Genomic DNA, 20,907 nt, shown 5'->3' on the forward strand with positions numbered 1-20,907 from the left:
CACCATAGACTAAGTCACTTAACCGTCAGCCCATACGTGACTGATGACCCTCGGCATTCGGATCATGAGAAAATCTTTAACGTCTGGAATAAGCTAACAGGGAAAATCACCCCATGGAGGTCAGATGCTGTTCCCCAGCTTTCCTCCACAAAACCCGATGAATTCTCTGGTTCTCAACCTGGGGTTGAACAACAGCTAAACTGATTGGCGGGAAGAATTTCGGCAAGATTACTGACTCGATTTGTTGCCCTCGTTATGTGGGTCTGCGGTATCGGAAAGATTCTCGGGAGGTTTTCAGGGAGGATTATCGGGGGAAATAACATGGGAAAGCACATGTTGGGCACATCATGTGTTCCTCTGCGGGCAGATTCTCGGTGATGGCAGCGGAACCCCCGTCGTGGCTTTCTTCGCCCATGTTCAAATAGCCTCTGTCATTCCACCATAGGCTCTCAATCATCTTCATTCACTCAAGCACAATCATCAGTCATGCCCTCTGCAACACAAGACATCTCTGGCCCGGTTGGCCCGGTCAGCGAGGCCTGGTGGAAGGAGGCTTCTGTCTACCAGATCTACCCTTCATCCTTCAAGGACACAAATGGAGATGGCATCGGTGACATTCCTGGTGTGATTGAGAAGCTAGACTACTTCAAGAACCTTGGTGTTGACATCGTTTGGCTTTGCCCCGTTTACCCCTCGCCTCAGGTTGACATGGGTTACGATGTAGCCGACTACTGCGATATTGACCCGCAGTATGGGACCATAGCCGATGTCGAGCGACTCATAGATGGTCTGCATTCAAGAGGTTTGAAGCTACTGATGGATCTTGTGGTCAATCACACTTCAGACAAAGTAAAAAACACTCACAGGGGAATTATGCACTTGCTAACATCTTTCACAGCACAAATGGTTTCAAGAATCCAAGTCATCTAAAGACAGTCCTTACCGAGACTGGTATATCTGGCGAAAGCCTAGATACGATGAGAATGGGGAACGACAACCACCCAACAACTGGCTCTCCTATTTCGGAGGTGCGTGTTCTTGAACGGTCTTGGGCTCTCTCGCGCTGACATGAGATTCTACACAGGAAGTGCATGGGAGTATGACTCTGCCTCTGATGAGTACTATCTCCATCTTTTCGCCAAAGAACAACCCGACCTCAACTGGGAGCATGTTCCCGTACGCGAGGCCGTGCATGATATCATCCGTTTCTGGCTGGACAAAGGCGTCGATGGATTTCGGTAGGTCCCTTCTTCTCAAAGCTTTAAGGCACACAACTGACCCGGCAGAATGGACGTGATCAACTTCATCAGCAAGCAAGACGGCCTCCCCGACGCCACCGTCAAGATTCCTGGAGCCAAGTACCAGTGGGGTGAGGAGCATTACGCGTGCGGCCCTCGACTACACGAGTATCTTCAGGATATTGGCAAGATCCTCAAAGAGTACAATGCCTTCTCTGTCGGCGAGATGCCAGCAGTTCAAGACCCCAAGGAAGTCATCAAGAGTGTTGGCGAAAGTCGTGGGGAGCTAAACATGATCTTCAACTTTGAGATGTAAGTCGAATTCATCGCAGACGAACTGCTTCCATTCTGACTTTACCCAGCGTGGATATGGATCATGGCGAGGGAGGAAAGTTCACACCACACAAATGGGAAATGCAAGACCTGAAGAGGATTGTCAACAAGTGGCAGACTTTCATGTACAAGAACAAGGGCTGGAACGCCTTGTACCTCGAGAACCACGATCAGGCAAGGACAGTGTCGAGGTGGGCCTCCGATAAGCCCGCCTACCGAGCGCTGTCAGCCAAGATGTTGTCAACGTTCCTCTGCTTTCAGAGCGGTACAGTCTTTGTATACCAGGGACAGGAACTGGGCATGGCCAACATGCCGGCGGACTGGGAGATGACTGAGCATCGAGACCTGGAAACGTTGAATCACTGGGAGGAGTAAGGGCTGTCTTTTCCCGTGATGGTCGACAAGCGGCTAACTTGTGTTCAGGTTGAAGCAGACGGCGGGCCCTGACGCGGCAGTCCTTCAGATTGCGCGCAAGGAATACCAACTCAAATCTCGTGATCATGCGCGAACCCCAGTACAGGTAAGCACAGTACGCTTTGCAGAACAATGAGATCGTCTGACATGATGCCAGTGGGACACCTCCACGAATGCGGGCTTCTCGACAGCAACTCCATGGATCCGAGTGAACGACGACTATAAGGAGTGGAATGCCGCATCTCAGGTCTCAAAACCAGACAGTGTGTTTGAGCATTGGAAGTCTGTACTCGCGCTTCGAAAAGAACTAAAGGACATCATCGTCTACGGAGACTTTGAGCTTCTTGACGGAGAGAACGAAGATGTTTTTGCGTATGAGCGGTCGAATGGAGTACAGAAGGTTGTCGTTGTCTGTAACTTCCGAGAGAAAGAGATTTCTTGGTCTCCACCGGTCGATTTGCAGTCGGGCGAGGTTTTGCTGGCAAACAGGCCGGAAGTTGATCTGTCACAGAAGACGCTTAATCTCCGTCCCTTTGAGGCGTTTGTTTGTCAATTGCATTAGAATAGATATCTAGACCTAGACTCAATCAATGCTTCAGAGAATTGGTGCCTCAGAAATACAAGACTACAGTCAATGAAGCCGCAGAAAATGAAGCTTACAATCTGGCTTGGGCGATTTGGGAGTCGTGTACAACAGATCAGTTACATTGAGTGAATGTCTGCATCTGAGGTAATTGCTATATAGGCGACTATTTGCGACTCAGCTGACACCAATAGCTATTCCTCCGCTTCGGAGATCCTCCCCGAATAGCTCAGCTGGAAGAGCGTTCGGCTGTAACTGTTAACTGACACCGAAAGGTCACTTGTTCGATCCAGGTTTCGGGGAAACAACTTTTTGACATTTTTGACAACAGTAATAACTTTAAGAATCGTTTATCTGTATCGTTGATCAATTGTTAAAGCCATTAATAACTGTCACTAATTGTGTGTTTTTATTTTATTTTATTTTATTTATATTACCTGATTGAGTGGGAGAGTTTGGTATCCGCGACAGTACCTCAGAGCTGGACCGATGTTTCCCCGCAAGTTCGCGAGTCCCCTCCTCGCGTAACGTGTTATGCTTCTCACGATGGCACACATGGTGCCTGTGTGAACATCTCAATAAACACAGCAAAGATCCAATGCGCTACTGCGGCAATTGGACCGCTATCGCGCCCTTTTGATTTCACGAAACTCTCGCCATGTGCGTGTGAAGCTGTGCTACTGACGTCATCGTCTCCGCGCTGCGCCAGTTCAGTTTGCTAAACCTCAAACTCCAAACCAGAGGCGCTCTTCCTGTTTATCGGAGTGGCCTTCGCAAAGGCTACAATTGACTGTTCGCTTCCTGACATCCATTTGTTTCGCGTACTCGGTTACGCGACGATGGCTCTCTTATTGCTTGCCGGTTGTTGGCACTGCCGCGAAGATGCTCATGATGCCCTCAGCGCTAGAGAGCATCTCGTGCCTCTACCGAATACTTCACAACAGCTTGAGCAGTTGATCGCCTGAGCAAGTGTTCGGCGCCTCAAGAATGTGCAATCTTCAAACGAGCAAACACAAGAGGTACGGGTGACTGCCGTTTGCTTTGGTCCGCCCGCATTGCTTCTGCGTTTGCACTCGCACACTTACTTTGGCAATAGTGTTTGTTCCATGAGCCTTCAAAACCTTCGCTCTTGTCTCGCCGCGTGTGAAGCATAGAGCATCCGCTGATAGATCTCCGCGCTTCTAACCGACGTTACCTCGTGCTCAGCCCTTCGAAGCGACGAAAGATTACGGCGAAAACTCGACGTCGGCCCTTCAGCGATGCCTAAATCTCAAGCGAAGAAGAAGTCTCCTGCGAATGGCCTTGATGCCTCGAAGTCAAACGCAAAGGCAGGAACACCAGCTCCGTACGAGTTCAGCGGGCGTGACACGATCAACATCAGCTCGTTCGACCTTGCGCAAGTTCAGGAATCGCTGGAGCACTCCGATGCGCCTTCATTGCAACCACAGCTCAAGTCGCCCAGACAATGCCCTCGTGAATTGAACCACCCCATGCACTGGCAGCTTTCACAGCATGAATTCTTGATCGCGCGCCACAAGGCTTTGCGGTCATCAGGTAAGACCTCTCTGGAACTCTTCGCAACAATCGTTGACACCTCCAGTGCCTTCTCATCCGCCCACGTTACCTGCCCACGAACCAGCGTCGAAAACTCCCGAAACCCTTTCGCTCGATGAATCAACCAGCGATTCATGCTCCTCGTCGCCCGGCGAAAGCTCGACGACCTCTACAAAACCTCCACTCCCAGAAGTCCGCGTATCTCCTCCTGAAGAGCTGAACGAAACCCTCCGTCAAGCGCCCCCTCCGATCGAAGACCCCGCCTACCCCTGGGCGGAAGAAGAACTTCAAGTTCTACTGGAGATGCGAAATGAACAACGTCGCTTGCACAAAGAAACCCTCGATGCGATGGGGCGAATGGCCTACTGGTCCTTCAGAGCGCAACGTGCTGCGAATCGAGTCGAGAAGACAATGTGTGAACTTAGGAGCTACATGGATGAGGTTCTGGCTGAGCAAGAGGATGCTCAAGACCATGAGGAGAACGGGTACACTATCTTGCCTCTATCTTTAACGAAGTGAATTCGCTGAAAGATGGATCATGGCAATGAGGGTTTGGCCCAGAGTCATGGCAGGCTTTGCTACATAAGTAGATCAGTATAATCACGATTAATCGTAATTTATTCCCCGTGCCACTGGACTTCCACTGTGTGATTTTTCCTTGGACTGCAAGACTGAACAAGGCGCTTTGTGACGAAATTCCTTAGGTGTACAATGATTCCAACAAAGAAAAGCTGAAAGCTGACAACAAACCTACACAATTTGAACACCATTCGTGAGGCCCTTGACATTGTGACTCAGCTTCATATCAATTTAGATTGAACTCAACTCGATATGATTCACAGCTAGGTCGCGCTGCTGGAGCGTCATGATATCGACTTTCGAGGTTGCTATAGGGTAGGGTACAGCTCTCAACGCTTTGAACACAACACCTCGGCAATGAACTCTCACACAAGTTTGCAATTGTCTTTTGACTGTGCATCACGCGTTACATTAATTTCATTCAACTACAGAGTACATAGCAGCTTTTGCCTCGTTCTTGGCTCATGTTTGCGCGTTGATGGGCACCATTGGTGCTGTAGCCTATCGCGCCTCTTCAGTCCTCGATTTTTCCCGCATTGACACCAACATAACCACACAGCGAACGACCGGCGGAACAGTCTCCGTGCGACCGACAAAAATCAGACGGCAGATACGAAATGCAAGATGCGCATCTGCAAATTGGTGATACCAAGATCGTCTTCATGTGATGTCTGCCCCGCAATGCCGGCTGAGGTACCCGGATTGATCAAGAGGTGGCATTCGGACATCATACCTTTTACAGAACGCGATGCTCTACACAGCAGACAAGAGTGTCGGATGGGCATACACGATAGATATGCAATTCGCCCGCATTCGCTTCTATCCAGAAATGTCTTTGCGCGGCCTGATGTGACGCATTGACATCTTATTTGTCGCGATATCTCGGTTGTGCGATATGCAGCCTCCACTCCATTTTCCAACCACCTGCAGCGAGCAAACGGGCAGCGCGCATGCCCAATCAATATCGTAGTCGATCGTCCAACAAATCGATGTACACAAGCAATGTCTTCTAGCTGTCGCGACGTTTTTGTGAATGCGGGAAGGGAAGTTTACGTCTTGAGGTGCGCAAGAAAACAGGCGACTGCTTTCACGTTCCAAATTCAGGACCTTGCCTTGTTCTCACGGGGCACCACACGATATCCGGCAGCTCTATCTTCGTTACACCAACACTCAGACCGGGCCTTGGCCCAACCCGCGTGTGTAAACTGTATCACAGGCCCGCTCCATGCATGATCTTATACGGAGTATGTAACGAGGACACCAACAATGCATGACTGGTGTTGACGTTGGCCATCAGCATCGTGGCCGAGAGGCTGGTTGAGGTCCTTGTGTGATGGCCACTACAACATGACGCTGAGGTTCCAGTACCCAGCGTTACAGTCAATGAGACATGGATAAGCAATAGAGGGTTACACTTTGCCAGCCAAGACGGGTACACAAGCCTTGCTTGATTCACGATTGCTCTGCGACCCCCAAGCCACGCTGGCCATAGCGCGGGGAGTCCCTGTCGCGACCTGGAGATCTTGAGATCACTTAAGACTCTACGGAGTATGCGCTTCACCAATTCCGACGGATCGAGAAGCAATCACTTTTCTTGAAATCTATTCCTTATTGCGTTTTCTCCTTCGTTTTACGGCATCGAAATCCTTGCTCCGTCTCAGTCCCGATGTGCGCACACAGAGCCTTACCAATTTACTGCCGCGTCGCAGCAACCAGCCGTCAAACGGATGCCGACCGGAGCCAACAACGCACTTTTCCCTACGCAGACAAGAGCAGCTTCCGGACCGAAAACATGCTACGATTAATCTGGACGCGATGATGCATACAGGGCGGGGAGACTGGTGAAATGAGAGTGACAGGAGCCAGCATGGCATTTGTTGTTCATGGTCAACAGCCTCTCCCTAGCATCATCGTCAATACACGCTCGCGATCTCGCTTTCTGTCTTATGCCCTTCGAAATTCCATCACCAAGGTCAAGCCACTAGTCAGTCACCATGGAACGCGCTTCCAATGCCCCCGAGAATTCGTCACGACCGGAGAACACACCTACATCGTCGCAACCCAGAAATCGACCGTCGAATAGTGCAGCTGGTAGCATCTCCAGACATAGCGAATTGAACAGGTTGCTTGACAGCCTCGCAAAGGATGTTGAATATCGCAACGGTGATGGTATGTCGAGCCTGGGCGTCCCCCATCGACCGTGGATAATGATTGGGACCATGTTCAAGAATTACTCACTTTTGACACCAGGACAACGCTCTCGGGAGAATTCCCTTACGCCCTGTGCGCGGAGAGGCGCGACACCAACACCACCAGCACAGTCTGCCAGTAAGTACTGCAAGCACACCCACTGCCACTACCACTGCATCTGCATCTGCATCTGTGTCCATTTCTCAAAATACGCTCGTCGCTCACCGAAATACAATATGCTAACGGCTCGCAATAGAATATCTAAGTTGGAAATACCCTGGCGGTCGGGAGGCGACTGGTGATTTCCTCATCTGTGTTGCGCACAGGGAGATGGACCGTCGACGCGAGTCGCAGCCGAATCCCACATACACAACGGAAGAGCGGTTTCCAATTGAGGAATTCCTGGGGTGGAGAATATACGACGAGGATAGTGTGGTGATCAGTGTGAGATGGGCAGATGGCAGCCCTGATACTGAGGAGCCGGAAGAGATCATTCACATCGACTGTGCCGAGGCACTATTGAACTTCTGGAGACGGCAGGGTGGTCGCGGTCCGGCAACTGGCCTACGAGAAAATCGCATATTAAGGGTTCTCAAAAGCAGGGAGTCCAGGAAAGACAAGGGCAGTGAGTTACTGCTCTGTCAATGGATTGGGCTCCCAGCAAGTGACCGATACACCACTTGGATGTCTGAGGAAGAGGTCCAGGATAGGGCCTTGGGTCAATGGCTGGAGTTTAAAACGGGGGTGGATTATATCTTCGGCTGAGATGCTGAAGACTGCAGAAACATGTACATATTGTCTACTCGTCGATAGGCTTCTCGATCTCTCTTTGGTTCGCATCTCATTTGGGCTGTTGGTTATTTGATGCGTTGTCGGTTTGAGACGGTTGAACGGTGGAGCTGTTACTTAATGTCATAGGGGATGCTTCAAGGCGTATCGCTTCCTCGGCCGCACCACTTATTACACTTTCTTACCTGTTTGCGAAAATTACAAAAATAGTCGCAAGCGAACAATCAATCGGCAAGTCATTGGTCTCTCCATTGTAAAACCCCGTATCTTGATGGATCTGATGTCCATTGCTAGGGCGGATGTTGCAATTTCCGACTGATCGACAACTACCGCCCGCTAAGTCCCCTGTAAATGGTTCAAAATAAGTCAAGTCCCCTGACGAATGCCCTGATGCTCAGCGTGATGACTTGTCAGCGCCCAACGGTCGAACATTATGCTTATCGACCGCTTCACCACTTGGCGCGATGCTCCCAAGACTTGGCTTCTGCTTCACTCCATCTTTACCACGAGTTACGCGTTGCTTTTGTTATCTTGCATCAAATCAAACATGTTCATGTGGCTGCCGCGTGCGTGACGGGCATCTTCCCAACTGAGATGTCTCTGCATTTCTTGCTCGCCTCACCGACCTGCAGACGCAACCGTTACGGCAATAAGCAAGATGATCACCATGGACCAAGTCTAGGAAGCAGGAAGCCCGGGCCGTTCCTTGTCAATTCTCACCGGCGTGAAACCTAACGTTAGCACGAGCCGTTGAAAGGCTTCGAAGCCGTTTCGCTATCAACGGTCCCTTTTAGAAAAGCCTCTCTCCTCATTCGCGAGCCCTCGGCATTTGCGTCGCACTTTTTCTGCGGAGATCATGGACGATTTGTGAAAAAAATTACCGCAGAAATGGTATCACTGCCTGCAGAAACGTAATGTACTGTACTGTACTGTACTGTAACCCTTGATCCCCGCTTACTTCGGCTCTTGTGATGCAGACCAGAGTTTTACCGCGCTCGTACTTCGTCTTATAGGCTTGAGCAAACAAGGTTGAAGCATTGGACCATCCTTCACAGTCCAAATGGAGCATTCTACCCCGTTGGAATGCACCGTCGACGTTGCAACCCTTGACTGACTCGCAGCGATGCGATGGTCAAAGGTCTCTCTGTCTGACCCACGCTTGTGCCGCCTTGTATTGAAGATAGCCAACAAATGGTTCATTGCAGAAGCTTGCGCAGCATGTGAGGATGCTCTTTGGGACTTGGTGTTTTGCTGTGCAGATCTTTCATATATAGATCTTCCCCTCTTCTGCTCTCTTCTCGCTGGATCGTACTGTTTCTAGCCACTGTATCTGCCATCATGGGCCTCCTCTTGCTTCCAGCTGTGGTTCTAGCCGCAATTGTCGTGTATTACGTGCTCTACCCCAAGAAAAAGACTGGCCTTGACCTCCCTCCTGGTCCCAAGCCTCTCCCCATTGTTGGTAATGTCTTTGACCTTCCGCCGGCTGGAACGGCTGAGTATAAGCACTGGGCCAAGTTCAAGGATCTGTATGGACCCATCAGCTCTATCAATGTCCTTGGAACGCCCCTCGTTGTCCTGAGTGACCGAGAGGCTCTTCATGACTTACTGGAGAAGCGGTCGACCAAGACCTCGTCCCGACCTTGGTCACCTTTCGCAAGTGAGCTATGCGGATACAGCGTATTCCTTCCTGTCATTCCCTATGGAAAAAAGTTTCGATATTTCCGTAAACTGGTGCACCAGCAGATGGGCACCAAGCTGATCTGCTCCGAATTCCGCGACACTCAGGATCTGGAGTCACTTCGGTTCCTTGTAAGGACGATTGAGAGACCCGAGGAGTTCCAGAAGCATATCAAGACGTAAGTTCAGCCATTGGCAGTATAGTAAGCCTGCCCCAGCGAAGTATTGGCTAACCACTTTCACCACAGTGAAGCAAGCGCTATCATCTTGCGAATCATCTACGGATACAACATTGAGCCCAAGAAAGTCGACCCTCTCGTCAGCCTGATCGAGAAGATGATGATCAACTTCTCCGACGCCTTTGTTCCCCTGTCCTGGGCCGTCGACATCGTACCCAGCCTCGCCCGCCTCCCAGATTGGTTCCCCGGAACTTCTTTCAAGAAGACTGCAAGAGAATGGCGTAACACTACCGATCAAGCATTGAACACCCCTTACAACTTTGTCATGGATCAGATGGGTAGTGGAACAAACCGACCGTCATATGTCTCTCAGCTCATGAGCAGTAAGTCATTTAAGAACGACAATGGTACTGGAGAGCCTACCAAGGAGGATATCGAAGCTGTCAAGGCTACTGCGACTATCATGTACGGCGGTGGTGCTGATACTACCGTCTCGACTATCAGCAGCTTCGTCCTTGCCATGATTGCTTTCCCCGAGGTTCAGAAGAAGGCTCAAGCTGAGATCGATAGCGTCACTGGAGGCGAGAGACTGCCGACATTCGAGGATCAGGACCGCATGCCTTTCATCAACGCCCTCTGCAAGGAGGCTCTTCGATGGATGCCTGTCGTTCCTACCACTACGACCCACGTTACTGAGGAAGAGATTGAGTATCGTGGATACCGCATTCCCAAGGGTACATACCTCATCCCCTCAACGTGGTGGATTCTCCATGACCCCAAAATCTACGCCAACCCTGATGCCTTCGACCCTGAGCGCTTCATCTCGCCCCGAGATGAGCCTGACCCCAGTGATTTCGCTTTCGGATATGGCCGCAGAATCTGCCCTGGTCGATACCTGGCTGAGGACAGTATCTTCATGACAGTCGCTCGATTGTTGGCAGTGTTTGATATGCGCAAGGCTGTTGACGAGAACGGAAAGGACATTGATGTCGTGATTGATGGCACACCAGGTTTGATTAGCCATCCCGTCGAGTATGCTTACAGCATTACACCAAGAAGCGCCAAGCATGTTGAGATGGTTCGGGCTGCGGAGAGGGTACATCCTTGGGAGGAGAGTGACTCTAGTCTATTGAAGAAGGACTCTCCTGTATGAGTTCATGTAGCTAAGTATAAGATACCTTTGAACTCAACCAAGAAGATTCAGCAATCAGTGTAATGTGTCGACGTGACGTGATGTTCACAGTCGTCAATGATGTGCCAGACTTTACTGAAAGCTCCAATACTGTTATTCAGCAACATTAATCGAGATACCATGACCCAGTGGCCCTTGCAAGAAGTCACAGTGAAGAAGGATTGATGAGAGCGGGCATAGCTGACGAGATATTCCGCTCGATCTTGAATCAGCCACATTACTGTACATGATGCCGTGAGCAGAAAGACCTGGTAATTAGCATCAGTGCTGATATGCGGCGTGAATGCTGAAGGGAAAGCCGCGAAAGATTGCTATAATTGCAGGTCAGCACCCGCCCAATCTTCAGACCAACAAGACAAACTGCACACTACAAGAACAACACAATCACGCATCATATCACTTGAAAACCGGCAAACATTTCAACTGCCCACTAAACAATTTGACCATTCAATAATTCAATCATTCAATCATTCACCATGTGTATCAAAGTCGTCGACTATGGAAAATGCACCGAATGCCCCGACCGAGTTAAGTGGAAAACTCCGGCAAAGCTCACTCAGTGCCAGTTGAGCAAGGACAGAAAGCCGTGCCAGACAATCGAGCAACCTCGAGACAACCCTGTTACTTGCGACGAATGCCAAGACAAGAAAACAGACGGAGCATATGAATATGGATCAACGCCTCTCCCCAACCCTTCCCAGTGATGGCCTATCTTGGTTAGGAGAAGGCGTTCTTCGGTGGAGGGAGCTGCTAGAGCTAGGTTTGCCCGAGCGAGACAGTTATTTGGAACCTTCTGTAATTCACCTTTTTAAGTCCGCACTGCTTGAGCCAACAAGTGAAACCATGCTGCTGTGCACAATTATGTCAATATGGGCTTGACTGTCGTATGACTGTGATTTATTCCAGAATTCGGCTTGTAAATTAAAACAACCATTAACTAGTAGATGTCTAAGTAAATTTCATGATAACACTGTAACCAAGAAGTCTTGTTTGCTGGCAATCATGGCTTGATGAAGCGATACTTGATGTATGGAATCCAGCCCTTGGGCATATCAATTTTCTGAGCAGTGAATGTGCAGGGGCTGAAGACAGGCCAAGTATGATCTTTTGAGAATCCGGCCTCGGTGAATGTCTTTGTGACTTCCTTCCTGCAAGGATATTTGAACTCAAGATTGTACCAGCGATCATACGACGCAGTTCCCCACTCGACCACCATCTTGTTACCTCTGAGAGGAAACTTGAGGAAGTCATTATCGAAAGCGTCGATCGCATTGATGAGGGTAGTGAGAGAACCTTGAAGCTCTTTCTTCAGGTTACCCTGAATCTGAATGAAGCCATCACGAACCTTGCGTGAAGCCGCAGTCTTAGAGAGCTCCGCGTTATTCTTCCAGTTCTGAGTCAGCTGAGCGTTGATCTTCTTCAAAGCATCACGAGATCTCGACTCGTGCTTGGTCAGGAGAATGAGAGGAGTAAGGTTTCTCTTGATGTCATTGGCATACATGCTAATTTCAGAAGTGACAGTACCGTAGCCATGCATGATGCCGCGAAGCGTGTCGAATCTCCCATCATCCATAATATCAACAAGGTTATTAGGGATAAGATACTGCGTATCAAGGTTGTAGGCAGCCTGGATGTTGCCCAAGAAGTTATAATAGATGAACTTGCGCTTCTCGTCGGCAGAGTTAGCGGCGGCGATGATGTTGTTGAGGTCCTTGACTGCTTTAAGAGCGGCAGACACTGTGGAAGTTAGCAATGAAAAGTCACGCAGAGCGGAATAGTCACTGACCATTATTGAGGTATGTAGAAGCGGTCTTGCCGGAGCAGGCGTTCTTCTGACAGATACTCTTCTTGATCGAGTCGACCTTGGTTTGAACAGTCTTGACACGCGTTTGAACGGTGGTTGCAGCATTCTTGATGGCCATGATTCGGTTCTTGTAGGGTGTAGCAAAGGTCTTTTCCCAGTCGGCGAGCATCTTTGACATCTGACCGTTCTTGATCTCAGTGCCCCTTGGAATCCACTCAAGAAACCATTCCAAGACGGAATCGAGTTTGTCTCCGGAGCACCCACCAGCATCGCATTTACTAAGGCGCTCGACAAGGTCTAAGTAACTCTTCGTGTTGATCTATAGCCTCGTCAGTTACTCGCTCAAGCTTAGGTGAGCATAAACGACGACGTACCTCTGCTGCCTTCTGTACTACCCACCCATCCTTGTTGGCAAGTTGGTTGGAAAGAACAGTGCTCCTGGTGCTCCCGTACTTGAAGCCGCGATTGGCAAATTCCTGTTTGTGGCTTTAGCATGCATCAGATGAGATGACGGTGGAGGAAGACCAACCTCTTCAGCGCTGTTGGCAGTTGCCAAAGCAATCCATTTAGCGCCCTTGAGTTTACCGTCCACCCACACAGCGCGTTCTGTCTTGACTTCTTTGATAGCTCGGGGTGCCTCTCTACAGTATGCTGTGTAGCCGCCGACGAAGCCATCATTGCCCATGGCATCGTCGATAAGGTCGCAGATGTTCCGGTTGTTGGTCAATATTTGAACGCCACAGGGGCTAGTGTTGAAGCATGTTGTGATAGGCTCTGAGCCGTATGGGATCTGGAAGTACTTGTCACAACCGTAGGTTCCTTCAGTGGATTTGCAGATGGCGTCGAGACTTTGACCAGGTCCAGCAAGGACCCTGGGCAAAAGTGTCGAGGCAAGGAATGGGAAGGATTGATAGCCACGCATGATTGACTGGAATTAAGAAAGTCGTTTTGATCTCAGAAACCCAGGCGAGCCATGATCGGAATTTTGGTGGGAAATAAACAGTTAAGAATGACGGCCCCTGGCCCAGTAGCGCATGTGGCATTTTCAGCTCCAAACACCAACTTTGATTAGTGACATTCAGCCCTGGCAGTCTAACGCGCCGCCACAACTACTAATTCATTCCACATGCCGGAATTAGACACTTATGACCACGATGACAGGGTTGTTGATTTGTCGCCAGTTTCTGGTTTAAGCGAAGCTATTTTTTAACCTTATATATCCAAGCCACAAGACCGGTCCAGACTGTCAGTTTTAACGCTATTTCTCTGGTGTCTCGGTTGTTCAGTATCCCTTACGTGAAAGGCTAGCCCAACACAGACATAAAGGGTCTTTGGTTGAGGGATTCTGCCTTGCCAGATCAAGGATATTCCTGTTTTTGAGTCGGGATGGTGTCCACTCGCTGCAAAGGAGACCATCCAGACCAGCTGAACCCATGCTTGGGTGCGAGAATGGTTGGCTCTTTGGCACAGAAAGAGCTATCTGCCAGGATTGGAAAATGATAAAAAAAAAAAGACTCATGGCTGAGGTGTGGATATAGAGAGCCTAGGGAGAGTATTTCAAGAGTGACGACTTGATCCTCAGCCCTATGGACTAAATTGACGCACTGCCTTTGCCCAGGAGCATGACCCCCCGGCCAAGGCGCAGACTCTCGGCAATTCCAACTTCCGTTTGATGTGGCTTGAGATCGCTTGTGTCTTGAGAGGTAGGCATTGCAATCTGGCAGAAGATCCTTCCGTGGGTAGTATCGACGGGCCTTGACTTGATTTAAGGACTTTTTACCAGAGTCTGCTACTGCCCTGCACATCGAATAGCTGGGCTTTGATCGAAAATCTTTCCCTGAGGTAGTAAAGAGAGGGACTTGTGATATTAGTGCTACTTTTATGGAAACGTAGGGGCAATCTAGCATCATCCATCATCCGGTAATTTACTAAAATCTAGCGTCATCTGTCTTCAATGATGAGAAAATCTATATTTGTGTTGCTCATTCTTGTAGCATTATATCTATGTTTTAGTCACTGTTTGATTTATAGTTAAAAACTATGGCCCTTGTGCTTTTGGGTGCCTGGCTGAAGTTGTTGTTAACGTAATGTGTCCTTATAACCCAGCTGTTAGGGTCACTCAATGGGCAGGCAGCGGCAAACAGCTGCAAAGGGCAAGCAAACTAGAGCTTGACTGTAGCCTCACGGCAAACCTGAAAATTCTAAGAAAAAAGCTCACAAACAAACTCGACTTTGACCCACTTGCCAGCCAGTCCTACGTCCCCCTTTAACTGACATCTTGGTAACCTAAAATTTGCATCACCTGAGCCCAAAACTCAACAAAATCACCCTAATCTGCCGCCATCACCATGGCCAACACCACCAACAAGACAGACATGGATTTGGAGACGGAAGACGGCTATGCCGCTCTCCTGGAACGGTTGAAAGCTGACTTGATCAAAGCAGAACCAAGCAAAGGTCAACTTGTAACTGACTACCCAGATCCTGAAGCTCTTGCCGAGGCATTCCGACAGGAAGCTACGAAAAACAAAGGCACGCAAGAGGAGAAACCCGCCTACGTCACTCCGATCCCAGATCTCTACGAGCCATGCCTAATCCCCGAGAAGGACCTTGTACTGATCCCCATCTCTGACCTGAGACTCCAGACTCATCACTGCGGTAAGAAGGTCTTGTTTCGGGTGAAGACCGCACCCGCTCGGGCTGCCGCTATCATGACCGTCGTGGAAGATCAAGAAGGAACGGCAGTCCTTCTATCGCTTTACCATCAGCTCCATGTTGACTTGTTGACCATCAGACATCCTGCTCAAGGTTCCATAGCCATCCTTAAAGATCCCTTCTTCGAGACAATAGCCGAAGAGGCTTACGCCCTGCAAGTCTACCACCCAAGCGACATCATCTGGCTGGAAGACCACGACGAGAGAATCCCCGAGCAGTGGAGAGTCAACAGAGAGATCACGAACAGCGCAGAGTATCGCGCCGAGGGAGAAGAGCTCGCGAACAAGGAGCACTGGCTGCCCGCACTACACTCGTCAGTATCTCCATGACCTTTAGATCTATGACCTTGTTTCTAACACTATCAAGTTACACCTTGGCTATTGATACAGCAGTGTCACCAGATGAGAAGCGGCAAGCACATCTCGGCCGTTCCGAAGTCAATCTCCGACTGGATCGCCCTTATCAGGCGATGCGAGACGCTATCGAAGGAGATCACCCTACAGATTGTACCGAGGAGTCCTTAATTCTTCAAGCTCGCGCATTCTACACCCTTGGAGATTTCGAGGAGTGCCTACAGAAGCTTCGGGTTCTCACAGTGTTGTTTCCCAAGAGCGTGCTTGGTTTGAGCCTGAAGTCAACCGTCTCTAAAAGACTCAAGGAGCAGGATGATGGCGAGTACGCATTTGAAGACATGGTTGTTGAAGCTCAAGAGAGACCTCCACTGATTGAATGCGCCACCTTCTCCTCTCTTGTCGAGATCCGCGACGCCCCTGGCCGAGGCAAGGGGCTCTTCCTTACCAAAGACGTATCTGCTGGGGACTTGATACTCTGCGAAAAGGCGTTCTCATACTGTTTCATGGATAAAAAGAGTCATAAGACATATCCCGTCTTAGCGAACGTGCCCTGTGAAGAAGCGAAAGGTGGTGGCGTTGTTCTCTTGTGGGCACAAGTTACCGAGAAGTTGTATCACAACCCAGAACACATTTATACCATCCAAGAACTCTTCCACGGCGACCACAAGAAGCTCCAGATCACTGAATGTGACGAATGTCCTGTTGTTGACGGGTAAAATTATCTCCACCGTGACATGTCCGCCGAGACGGAGCTGCTTCTCTCCTATCGTACTCCCATTACCTTTGAGTTCTACGAGGAAGTACAGAAGCGCCTGTCAACTTGGGGTTTCAAGTGTGCGTGCGATATTTGCAAGACCAGAAGCAAGGAGAACAAAGCTACCCTGGAAAAGCGACGCAAGATCTATAATGAGGCTTTAGAGCTTCTGAAGACTCAAGTGCTTCAATTCAACTTTGCCAAAGCCAGAACACTCCTGAAACAACTGGAGAATACCTACAAGGGAAAGTCTGCCAACAAAGTTCGACTAGAGCTTGCAGAAATTTGCTTTGCGATGGGCGATCACTACACGAAGTCGGTAATGCCCGCTGATTTTGTCAAGATGAGCGTGAAGTCGCTCGAGTCACTTGGCTTCATCATTGTCGCGTATATTCCTGGCCAAAAGCCTGACGACTATCGATTCGAAGTGAAGAAATGGGGCATATCGACCAACTATGTCGTTCACTTGTTCCTTAATCTGGCACATATGTACGGTATAGTATCTCGACAGCTCTCCATAAAGGTTTTCAACTACGCCATAATCTCGTACAGAATGCTTGTTGGCGAAGTGGTCTCGATGCCACGGCTGCTCCCGGACGCCGCTGAGCACTTCAATTCTATTGTTCACACTGCAATGAGTATCCGGAGTTGAGCAAAACCTATAGGCGCGACTATAAATTAGGTTGGGCGAAGCAGTGGAATAGTCAGCTATGGCTTTGAAGCAGGAAAGATGGACAGGAGAGAGGGAATGAATGTAAATTAGCTCCGTTGTTGCTACTGATTGAGATCCCTCCCCAAGATATTGACTATAACCCCAAAAAGTACCGTTTATGTTCCCAGCGATCAACCCCTAACTACTGTCTCAACAGCTTCCAGGCTCTTAGGCGCTATTAACGTTGACATAGCACAAAACCCATCCAAACTGAACAGGATTGAAGAGACTGATATGAGCAGGAGTCTTCTTCGTGAAAGCAGCGCTCCCAGGTTGGGTACCAAGGCTGTCCTTGTACATCTGACAGGTCACATTCTCAGGGTCGATCTTCTCGCCGTCGGGGAGAAGGAACTGAACGCCACGGAGCTCAAGATCGGTAATCTGATAGTCGATGTGCGTAAGCTTCCCAAGGGGAGCGTCGACGAACTTGTGAGTGTTCTGGTCTCGGTTGAAGGCATAGACGCTGGCTGTTGCGAAGTTTTCTGTCTTGGGGGCAGCTGCTGCGGTGGAGGCGAGGGTTGCAATCGCAGTGGTGAGGATAGCGGTGAAGTGCATGGTGGTGAAGAGGTTGGTTGATTTAGAGTGAGAATTGATAGAAGACTGAGAATCTGTATTGAAGTAGTGTATGAGAGATTGTTGGTTGAATTGGGTTGCGATCGAATACCGAGCATGGCGAGTCTCTTTATACACTTGGTCATATTTAAGCGTCGCCAGCTACCGTATCCTCCCTCACTATTTTTAGGGAAGTAAGCTTCCTACGGCTTTAATGCGGACCAATTTTCTCGTGTTGACTGACTGTATATCCTGCGGACCATTCAATATTCAAAGCCTCAAATAAGAATAGTCAGCGCTTGTTTCCAACACAGTACCTCGAATTACTTTCCCGTATTGAATGGTGTGTCTTCCTGGTCATAATCCACACTTTGGAGGCTGCGTGACTTCATGCACGTCGATCCTCTTCCCAAATGGTATAATCAAAATGTCTCTGCGCCAATGGCTGTGAGGCAGTCAGCAACGGTACCTCGTGTCCCGGTCGATCATATGTCAGATTTGAGCCGCTCGTCAGCCCAAATTATCCAAGCCATGCAGCTCCATGCTTACTATAGAAATTGCCGAAAGCCCTTGGCAGCACTGAGATGGTGGTGCGCTTTCTGTATACGAACTTGACAGGCATTGTCAGACAAAACATTGGGCGTTGCCCATTGGAGACCACTAGTAATTAAATCTTCTGTTTTAATGAAAATCTCGGAGATCACTTTCTAAAATACCGTAATGTTTCCTTAGTAGAATGCACGAGTCAATGACCTTCAGCTTCCATCCTGGACTCCTCTGACCTTTGTTGCGCTGCCCGTGAGGGGTTGACACAACCTTGAAGCTTTGTCCTTCCACCCGCTTTATCAAGATTTGCTGGGTTTCTACGCTTCAATGTCATAGAGAGCCATGAGGCAGAGGAACTGCATTAAGTCGAAGACTTAGAAACGGCTGCGAGAAACTGAGGATTTCAAGAAGAAATGCCAGATGGTAGTCACGAAGTGAGACCAGTAAACTATTGTTTGATAAAGCCACTTTCAAAACAGTTTATACAGGCCATATCGTATCCAATACACTCACTGCGAGATATTGACATGTTCCTTTGTTCCTTGACGTTCCAAAACGGGGAAATCTGTGCAGGGACTGAGCGAGCGTAGTGACGGAGCAAGCAAGGTCACTACGTGACTCCACTTCTGCTTATCGGTGAAGAATTCAAAAGGAAGCCAAAGAAGATAGAAAAACGTTTATCAACACGAAACCCTAAACTCGAATCGGAAGAGGTAAATGAAGTTATCGAGATGATAGTGAATTAACTGCGGGAGCCAATCGGCCATCTCTTAGAGATTCCTGTTTGGTCCAAGCGCCGTGAGGGCAATCTGATGGTCTCTTTCATTGGACAGTCTTCTGCAGCACACATCAAGATGCTCCACTTCACGTAAATCGGGCTTGACACGATGGGATGCCAGGAATGGATGGATATATAGCCATGGCATTCCCCTTCTCGAGTCTTTATTCTTTTATTCTCAATAAAAACTCAAAATGGCGGTACTCTCTATTTCTCTTTTTGCTGGAGCAGCAGCGCTCATCTTTATCGGTGTTCTAATCGTCCGTCTGCGCTCACCTTTGGCTTCCCTACCAGGACCTCGCCTAGGTCTTCTTACACCCTGGCAACTGAGATACCACGAGCTACGCGGCAAAAGAACACAATATGTCCATCAAATGCACCAGAAGTACGGAAACGCAGTCCGTGTAGCCCCAAACGAGGTTGTCTTCTCGTCACTTGACGCTATGAAGGAGATCTATCTGTCGAAGGGCAGTGGCTTTGATAAGACAAGTTTCTACAACCTCTTCTCTCAGTTCGGGCTCAGGTAAGTTGAAATCAGTATCACTGTGACATATAGAGCTAACCGAGGAAAGGACAATGTTCTCAATGCTGCTAAAAGGCCCAGTAAGTCTCGAACTCGCTTTGGAACGAGCAAGACACTAACCAGCCCTTTACAGCATAGCCAGAGACGACGGGTAATCGCTGACCGTTACGCAAACACCAATGTAAACCGTGAAGATTCTCTACACGGCATACAAGAAAGATCACGAAACTTCATCACTCGGTGCCGAGATGCTCCAAAGCAGGAGCTTGACGTTTACGTAAGGCTATATGATCCGTTCTGTGCTTCCTGGCTAACTCGAAGTAGATGTTCCTCCACTGCTACGCGTTCGACTGCGTCACGCATCATCTGTTCCATCCCCATGGTAGTGACTCGATTCTTCAGGCGTCAGACGAAGAAACACTCCATGAGGCGGTATTTGACAATAGCCTTGTTCGTAAGTATCCCCGAGATCTTTGGAGGGTACAGCACTGACGCAAATGACAACAGGAAGACTCTTGAACTATTATCACCCGACTCTTGGTAGCGTTACAGGCAAGCTGGGCTTGTTCGGAAAGTCGCGCGGTATTCCTCGAGCTACAGAACTCGTGCTCAATGGTGTGAAAAAGGGCGGTGTCGCTGACTTTACACTGGTGAGTCGCATGCAGGAAGAGAAGTTCGGCATGGGCATTTTTGACATCGCATCTGAATGCATGGATCACATGCTGGCTGGGATTGAAACCACTGGTGATGCGCTGTGCTTTCTGATGTGGCAGATCTCCCAGCCAGGCTATACCTTCATACAGGAGCGCCTGCGCGATGAGTTCAGAGCCAATCCTGATGTTCCTTTCGACCAACTTGAGTACCTCGAAGCAGTCGTCAAAGAAGGTCTCAGAGTCTTCCCTTCGATCCCTATGAGTTTACCAAGGTGCGTGCCCGAAGGCGGCGCAACTGTAGATGGCCATTGGATACCTGGAGGTACCATTGTGAGTTGTCAACCATACTCAATGCATCGAATGGACGAAGAGGTGTTCCCTCGCCCAGATAGCTTTGAACCGCAGAGATGGCTAGAGGAGAAAGGCTCAGCTGAGCGAAACCGACTGTTCTTTGCGTTCTCTAATGGAGGCCGTGCATGCATCGGAAGGCAGTGAGTATATGAGCTCGCACATCATGATTCCAGCTAACATGTTGTCCAGTCTTGCTATAGTTGAGATGAAGACACTTTTGCGTGACATCTATTCGCGATATAGAACAGCCCCTGCGGATGGCATGACTTGTGATATGAGTATGGATGACCAGATCTTCACATCTCGACCGAAAGACCAGAAGTGCATTATGAAGTTTATCGAATGGGATTGAGGTTGCAGGGTGTAGACTGCTGCCGAACTTTGACGTAGTGGCTAAGGAGAAAGACGGCATCTCAGGCCCAATTGAATACCGATTTT

General features: G+C 49.2%; 10 protein-coding genes and 1 non-coding gene across 12 annotated transcripts; 9 read left to right on the forward strand and 2 right to left on the reverse strand.

The window, feature by feature from the left end:
* The first annotated feature begins 375 nt into the window (after positions 1 to 375).
* FVEG_08752 (trehalose-6-phosphate hydrolase) lies at positions 376 to 2,632 on the forward strand. The gene is made up of 7 exons (XM_018897636.1): positions 376 to 849; positions 899 to 1,028; positions 1,085 to 1,238; positions 1,287 to 1,550; positions 1,601 to 1,942; positions 1,995 to 2,091; positions 2,143 to 2,632. The coding sequence occupies exons 1-7, from the start codon at positions 487 to 489 to the stop codon at positions 2,545 to 2,547; spliced, it is 1,755 nt and encodes a 584-aa protein (XP_018755340.1). The 5' UTR covers positions 376 to 486; the 3' UTR covers positions 2,548 to 2,632.
* Positions 2,633 to 2,786: 154 nt separating this feature from the next.
* Positions 2,787 to 2,871, forward strand: FVEG_16418. Its single transcript has one exon. It is a non-coding gene; the product is annotated as a tRNA-Tyr (tRNA).
* Positions 2,872 to 3,005: 134 nt separating this feature from the next.
* Positions 3,006 to 4,758, forward strand: FVEG_08751 (hypothetical protein). Of its 2 annotated transcripts, XM_018897635.1 has the most exons (3): positions 3,021 to 3,587; positions 3,665 to 4,122; positions 4,169 to 4,757. In XM_018897635.1, exons 2-3 carry the CDS (start codon positions 3,828 to 3,830, stop codon positions 4,639 to 4,641), a joined length of 768 nt encoding a protein of 255 aa, XP_018755339.1. In that variant the 5' UTR covers positions 3,021 to 3,587; positions 3,665 to 3,827; the 3' UTR covers positions 4,642 to 4,757. The 2 variants fall into 2 exon arrangements, with proteins under 2 accessions (XP_018755338.1, XP_018755339.1); XM_018897634.1 differs by having other exon boundaries at positions 3,006 to 4,122; positions 4,169 to 4,758.
* Positions 4,759 to 6,269: 1,511 nt separating this feature from the next.
* Positions 6,270 to 7,930, forward strand: FVEG_08750 (hypothetical protein). The gene is made up of 3 exons (XM_018897633.1): positions 6,270 to 6,870; positions 6,952 to 7,029; positions 7,148 to 7,930. Exons 1-3 carry the CDS (start codon positions 6,696 to 6,698, stop codon positions 7,654 to 7,656), a joined length of 762 nt encoding a protein of 253 aa, XP_018755337.1. The 5' UTR covers positions 6,270 to 6,695; the 3' UTR covers positions 7,657 to 7,930.
* A 1,088-nt stretch (positions 7,931 to 9,018) lies between these two features.
* FVEG_08749 (hypothetical protein) lies at positions 9,019 to 10,689 on the forward strand (the record flags this gene model as incomplete). The annotated part of the gene is made up of 2 exons (XM_018897632.1): positions 9,019 to 9,536; positions 9,606 to 10,689. The coding sequence occupies 2 exons, from the start codon at positions 9,019 to 9,021 to the stop codon at positions 10,687 to 10,689; spliced, it is 1,602 nt and encodes a 533-aa protein (XP_018755336.1).
* A 515-nt stretch (positions 10,690 to 11,204) lies between these two features.
* On the forward strand, positions 11,205 to 11,432 carry FVEG_16417 (hypothetical protein; the record flags this gene model as incomplete). Its single annotated transcript, XM_018905652.1, has 1 exon — positions 11,205 to 11,432. The coding sequence occupies one exon, from the start codon at positions 11,205 to 11,207 to the stop codon at positions 11,430 to 11,432; it is 228 nt and encodes a 75-aa protein (XP_018755335.1).
* Positions 11,433 to 11,728: 296 nt separating this feature from the next.
* Positions 11,729 to 13,516, reverse strand: FVEG_08748 (hypothetical protein; the record flags this gene model as incomplete). Its single annotated transcript, XM_018897631.1, has 4 exons — positions 13,062 to 13,516; positions 12,907 to 13,008; positions 12,515 to 12,851; positions 11,729 to 12,465 (listed from the first exon to the last, which is right to left on the reverse strand). Exons 1-4 carry the CDS (start codon positions 13,452 to 13,454, stop codon positions 11,729 to 11,731), a joined length of 1,569 nt encoding a protein of 522 aa, XP_018755334.1. The 5' UTR covers positions 13,455 to 13,516.
* Positions 13,517 to 14,880: 1,364 nt separating this feature from the next.
* Positions 14,881 to 16,316, forward strand: FVEG_16416 (hypothetical protein; the record flags this gene model as incomplete). Its single annotated transcript, XM_018905651.1, has 2 exons — positions 14,881 to 15,560; positions 15,614 to 16,316. 2 exons carry the CDS (start codon positions 14,881 to 14,883, stop codon positions 16,314 to 16,316), a joined length of 1,383 nt encoding a protein of 460 aa, XP_018755333.1.
* Positions 16,317 to 16,334: 18 nt separating this feature from the next.
* Positions 16,335 to 17,006, forward strand: FVEG_16415 (hypothetical protein; the record flags this gene model as incomplete). Its single annotated transcript, XM_018905650.1, has 1 exon — positions 16,335 to 17,006. The coding sequence occupies one exon, from the start codon at positions 16,335 to 16,337 to the stop codon at positions 17,004 to 17,006; it is 672 nt and encodes a 223-aa protein (XP_018755332.1).
* Positions 17,007 to 17,234: 228 nt separating this feature from the next.
* On the reverse strand, positions 17,235 to 17,621 carry FVEG_08746 (hypothetical protein; the record flags this gene model as incomplete). The annotated part of the gene is made up of 1 exon (XM_018897630.1): positions 17,235 to 17,621. The coding sequence occupies one exon, from the start codon at positions 17,619 to 17,621 to the stop codon at positions 17,235 to 17,237; it is 387 nt and encodes a 128-aa protein (XP_018755331.1).
* Positions 17,622 to 19,136: 1,515 nt separating this feature from the next.
* FVEG_16414 (hypothetical protein) lies at positions 19,137 to 20,821 on the forward strand (the record flags this gene model as incomplete). The annotated part of the gene is made up of 5 exons (XM_018905649.1): positions 19,137 to 19,465; positions 19,574 to 19,742; positions 19,790 to 19,919; positions 19,973 to 20,609; positions 20,659 to 20,821. 5 exons carry the CDS (start codon positions 19,137 to 19,139, stop codon positions 20,819 to 20,821), a joined length of 1,428 nt encoding a protein of 475 aa, XP_018755330.1.
* Between the last annotated feature and the right edge of the window lie 86 nt (positions 20,822 to 20,907).

The sequence above is a fragment of the Fusarium verticillioides genome, chromosome 10 (genome assembly GCF_000149555.1).
Source record: "Fusarium verticillioides 7600 chromosome 10, whole genome shotgun sequence".
NCBI lineage: Eukaryota > Fungi > Ascomycota > Sordariomycetes > Hypocreales > Nectriaceae > Fusarium > Fusarium verticillioides.

Coding starts and splice junctions, on each gene's coding strand:
- FVEG_08750 (XM_018897633.1), top strand. CDS start 6,696: ATGGAACGCGCTTCCAATGCCCCCGAGAATTCGTCACGACCGGAGAAC. Junction 6,871..6,951: donor TGAATATCGCAACGGTGATG/GTATGTCGAGCC, acceptor TTTTGACACCAG/GACAACGCTCTCGGGAGAAT. Junction 7,030..7,147: donor ACCACCAGCACAGTCTGCCA/GTAAGTACTGCA, acceptor GGCTCGCAATAG/AATATCTAAGTTGGAAATAC.
- FVEG_08752 (XM_018897636.1), top strand. CDS start 487: ATGCCCTCTGCAACACAAGACATCTCTGGCCCGGTTGGCCCGGTCAGC. Junction 1,239..1,286: donor AAAGGCGTCGATGGATTTCG/GTAGGTCCCTTC, acceptor CTGACCCGGCAG/AATGGACGTGATCAACTTCA. Junction 1,551..1,600: donor ATGATCTTCAACTTTGAGAT/GTAAGTCGAATT, acceptor GACTTTACCCAG/CGTGGATATGGATCATGGCG.
- FVEG_08751 (XM_018897634.1), top strand. CDS start 3,828: ATGCCTAAATCTCAAGCGAAGAAGAAGTCTCCTGCGAATGGCCTTGAT. Junction 4,123..4,168: donor CAAGGCTTTGCGGTCATCAG/GTAAGACCTCTC, acceptor TGACACCTCCAG/TGCCTTCTCATCCGCCCACG.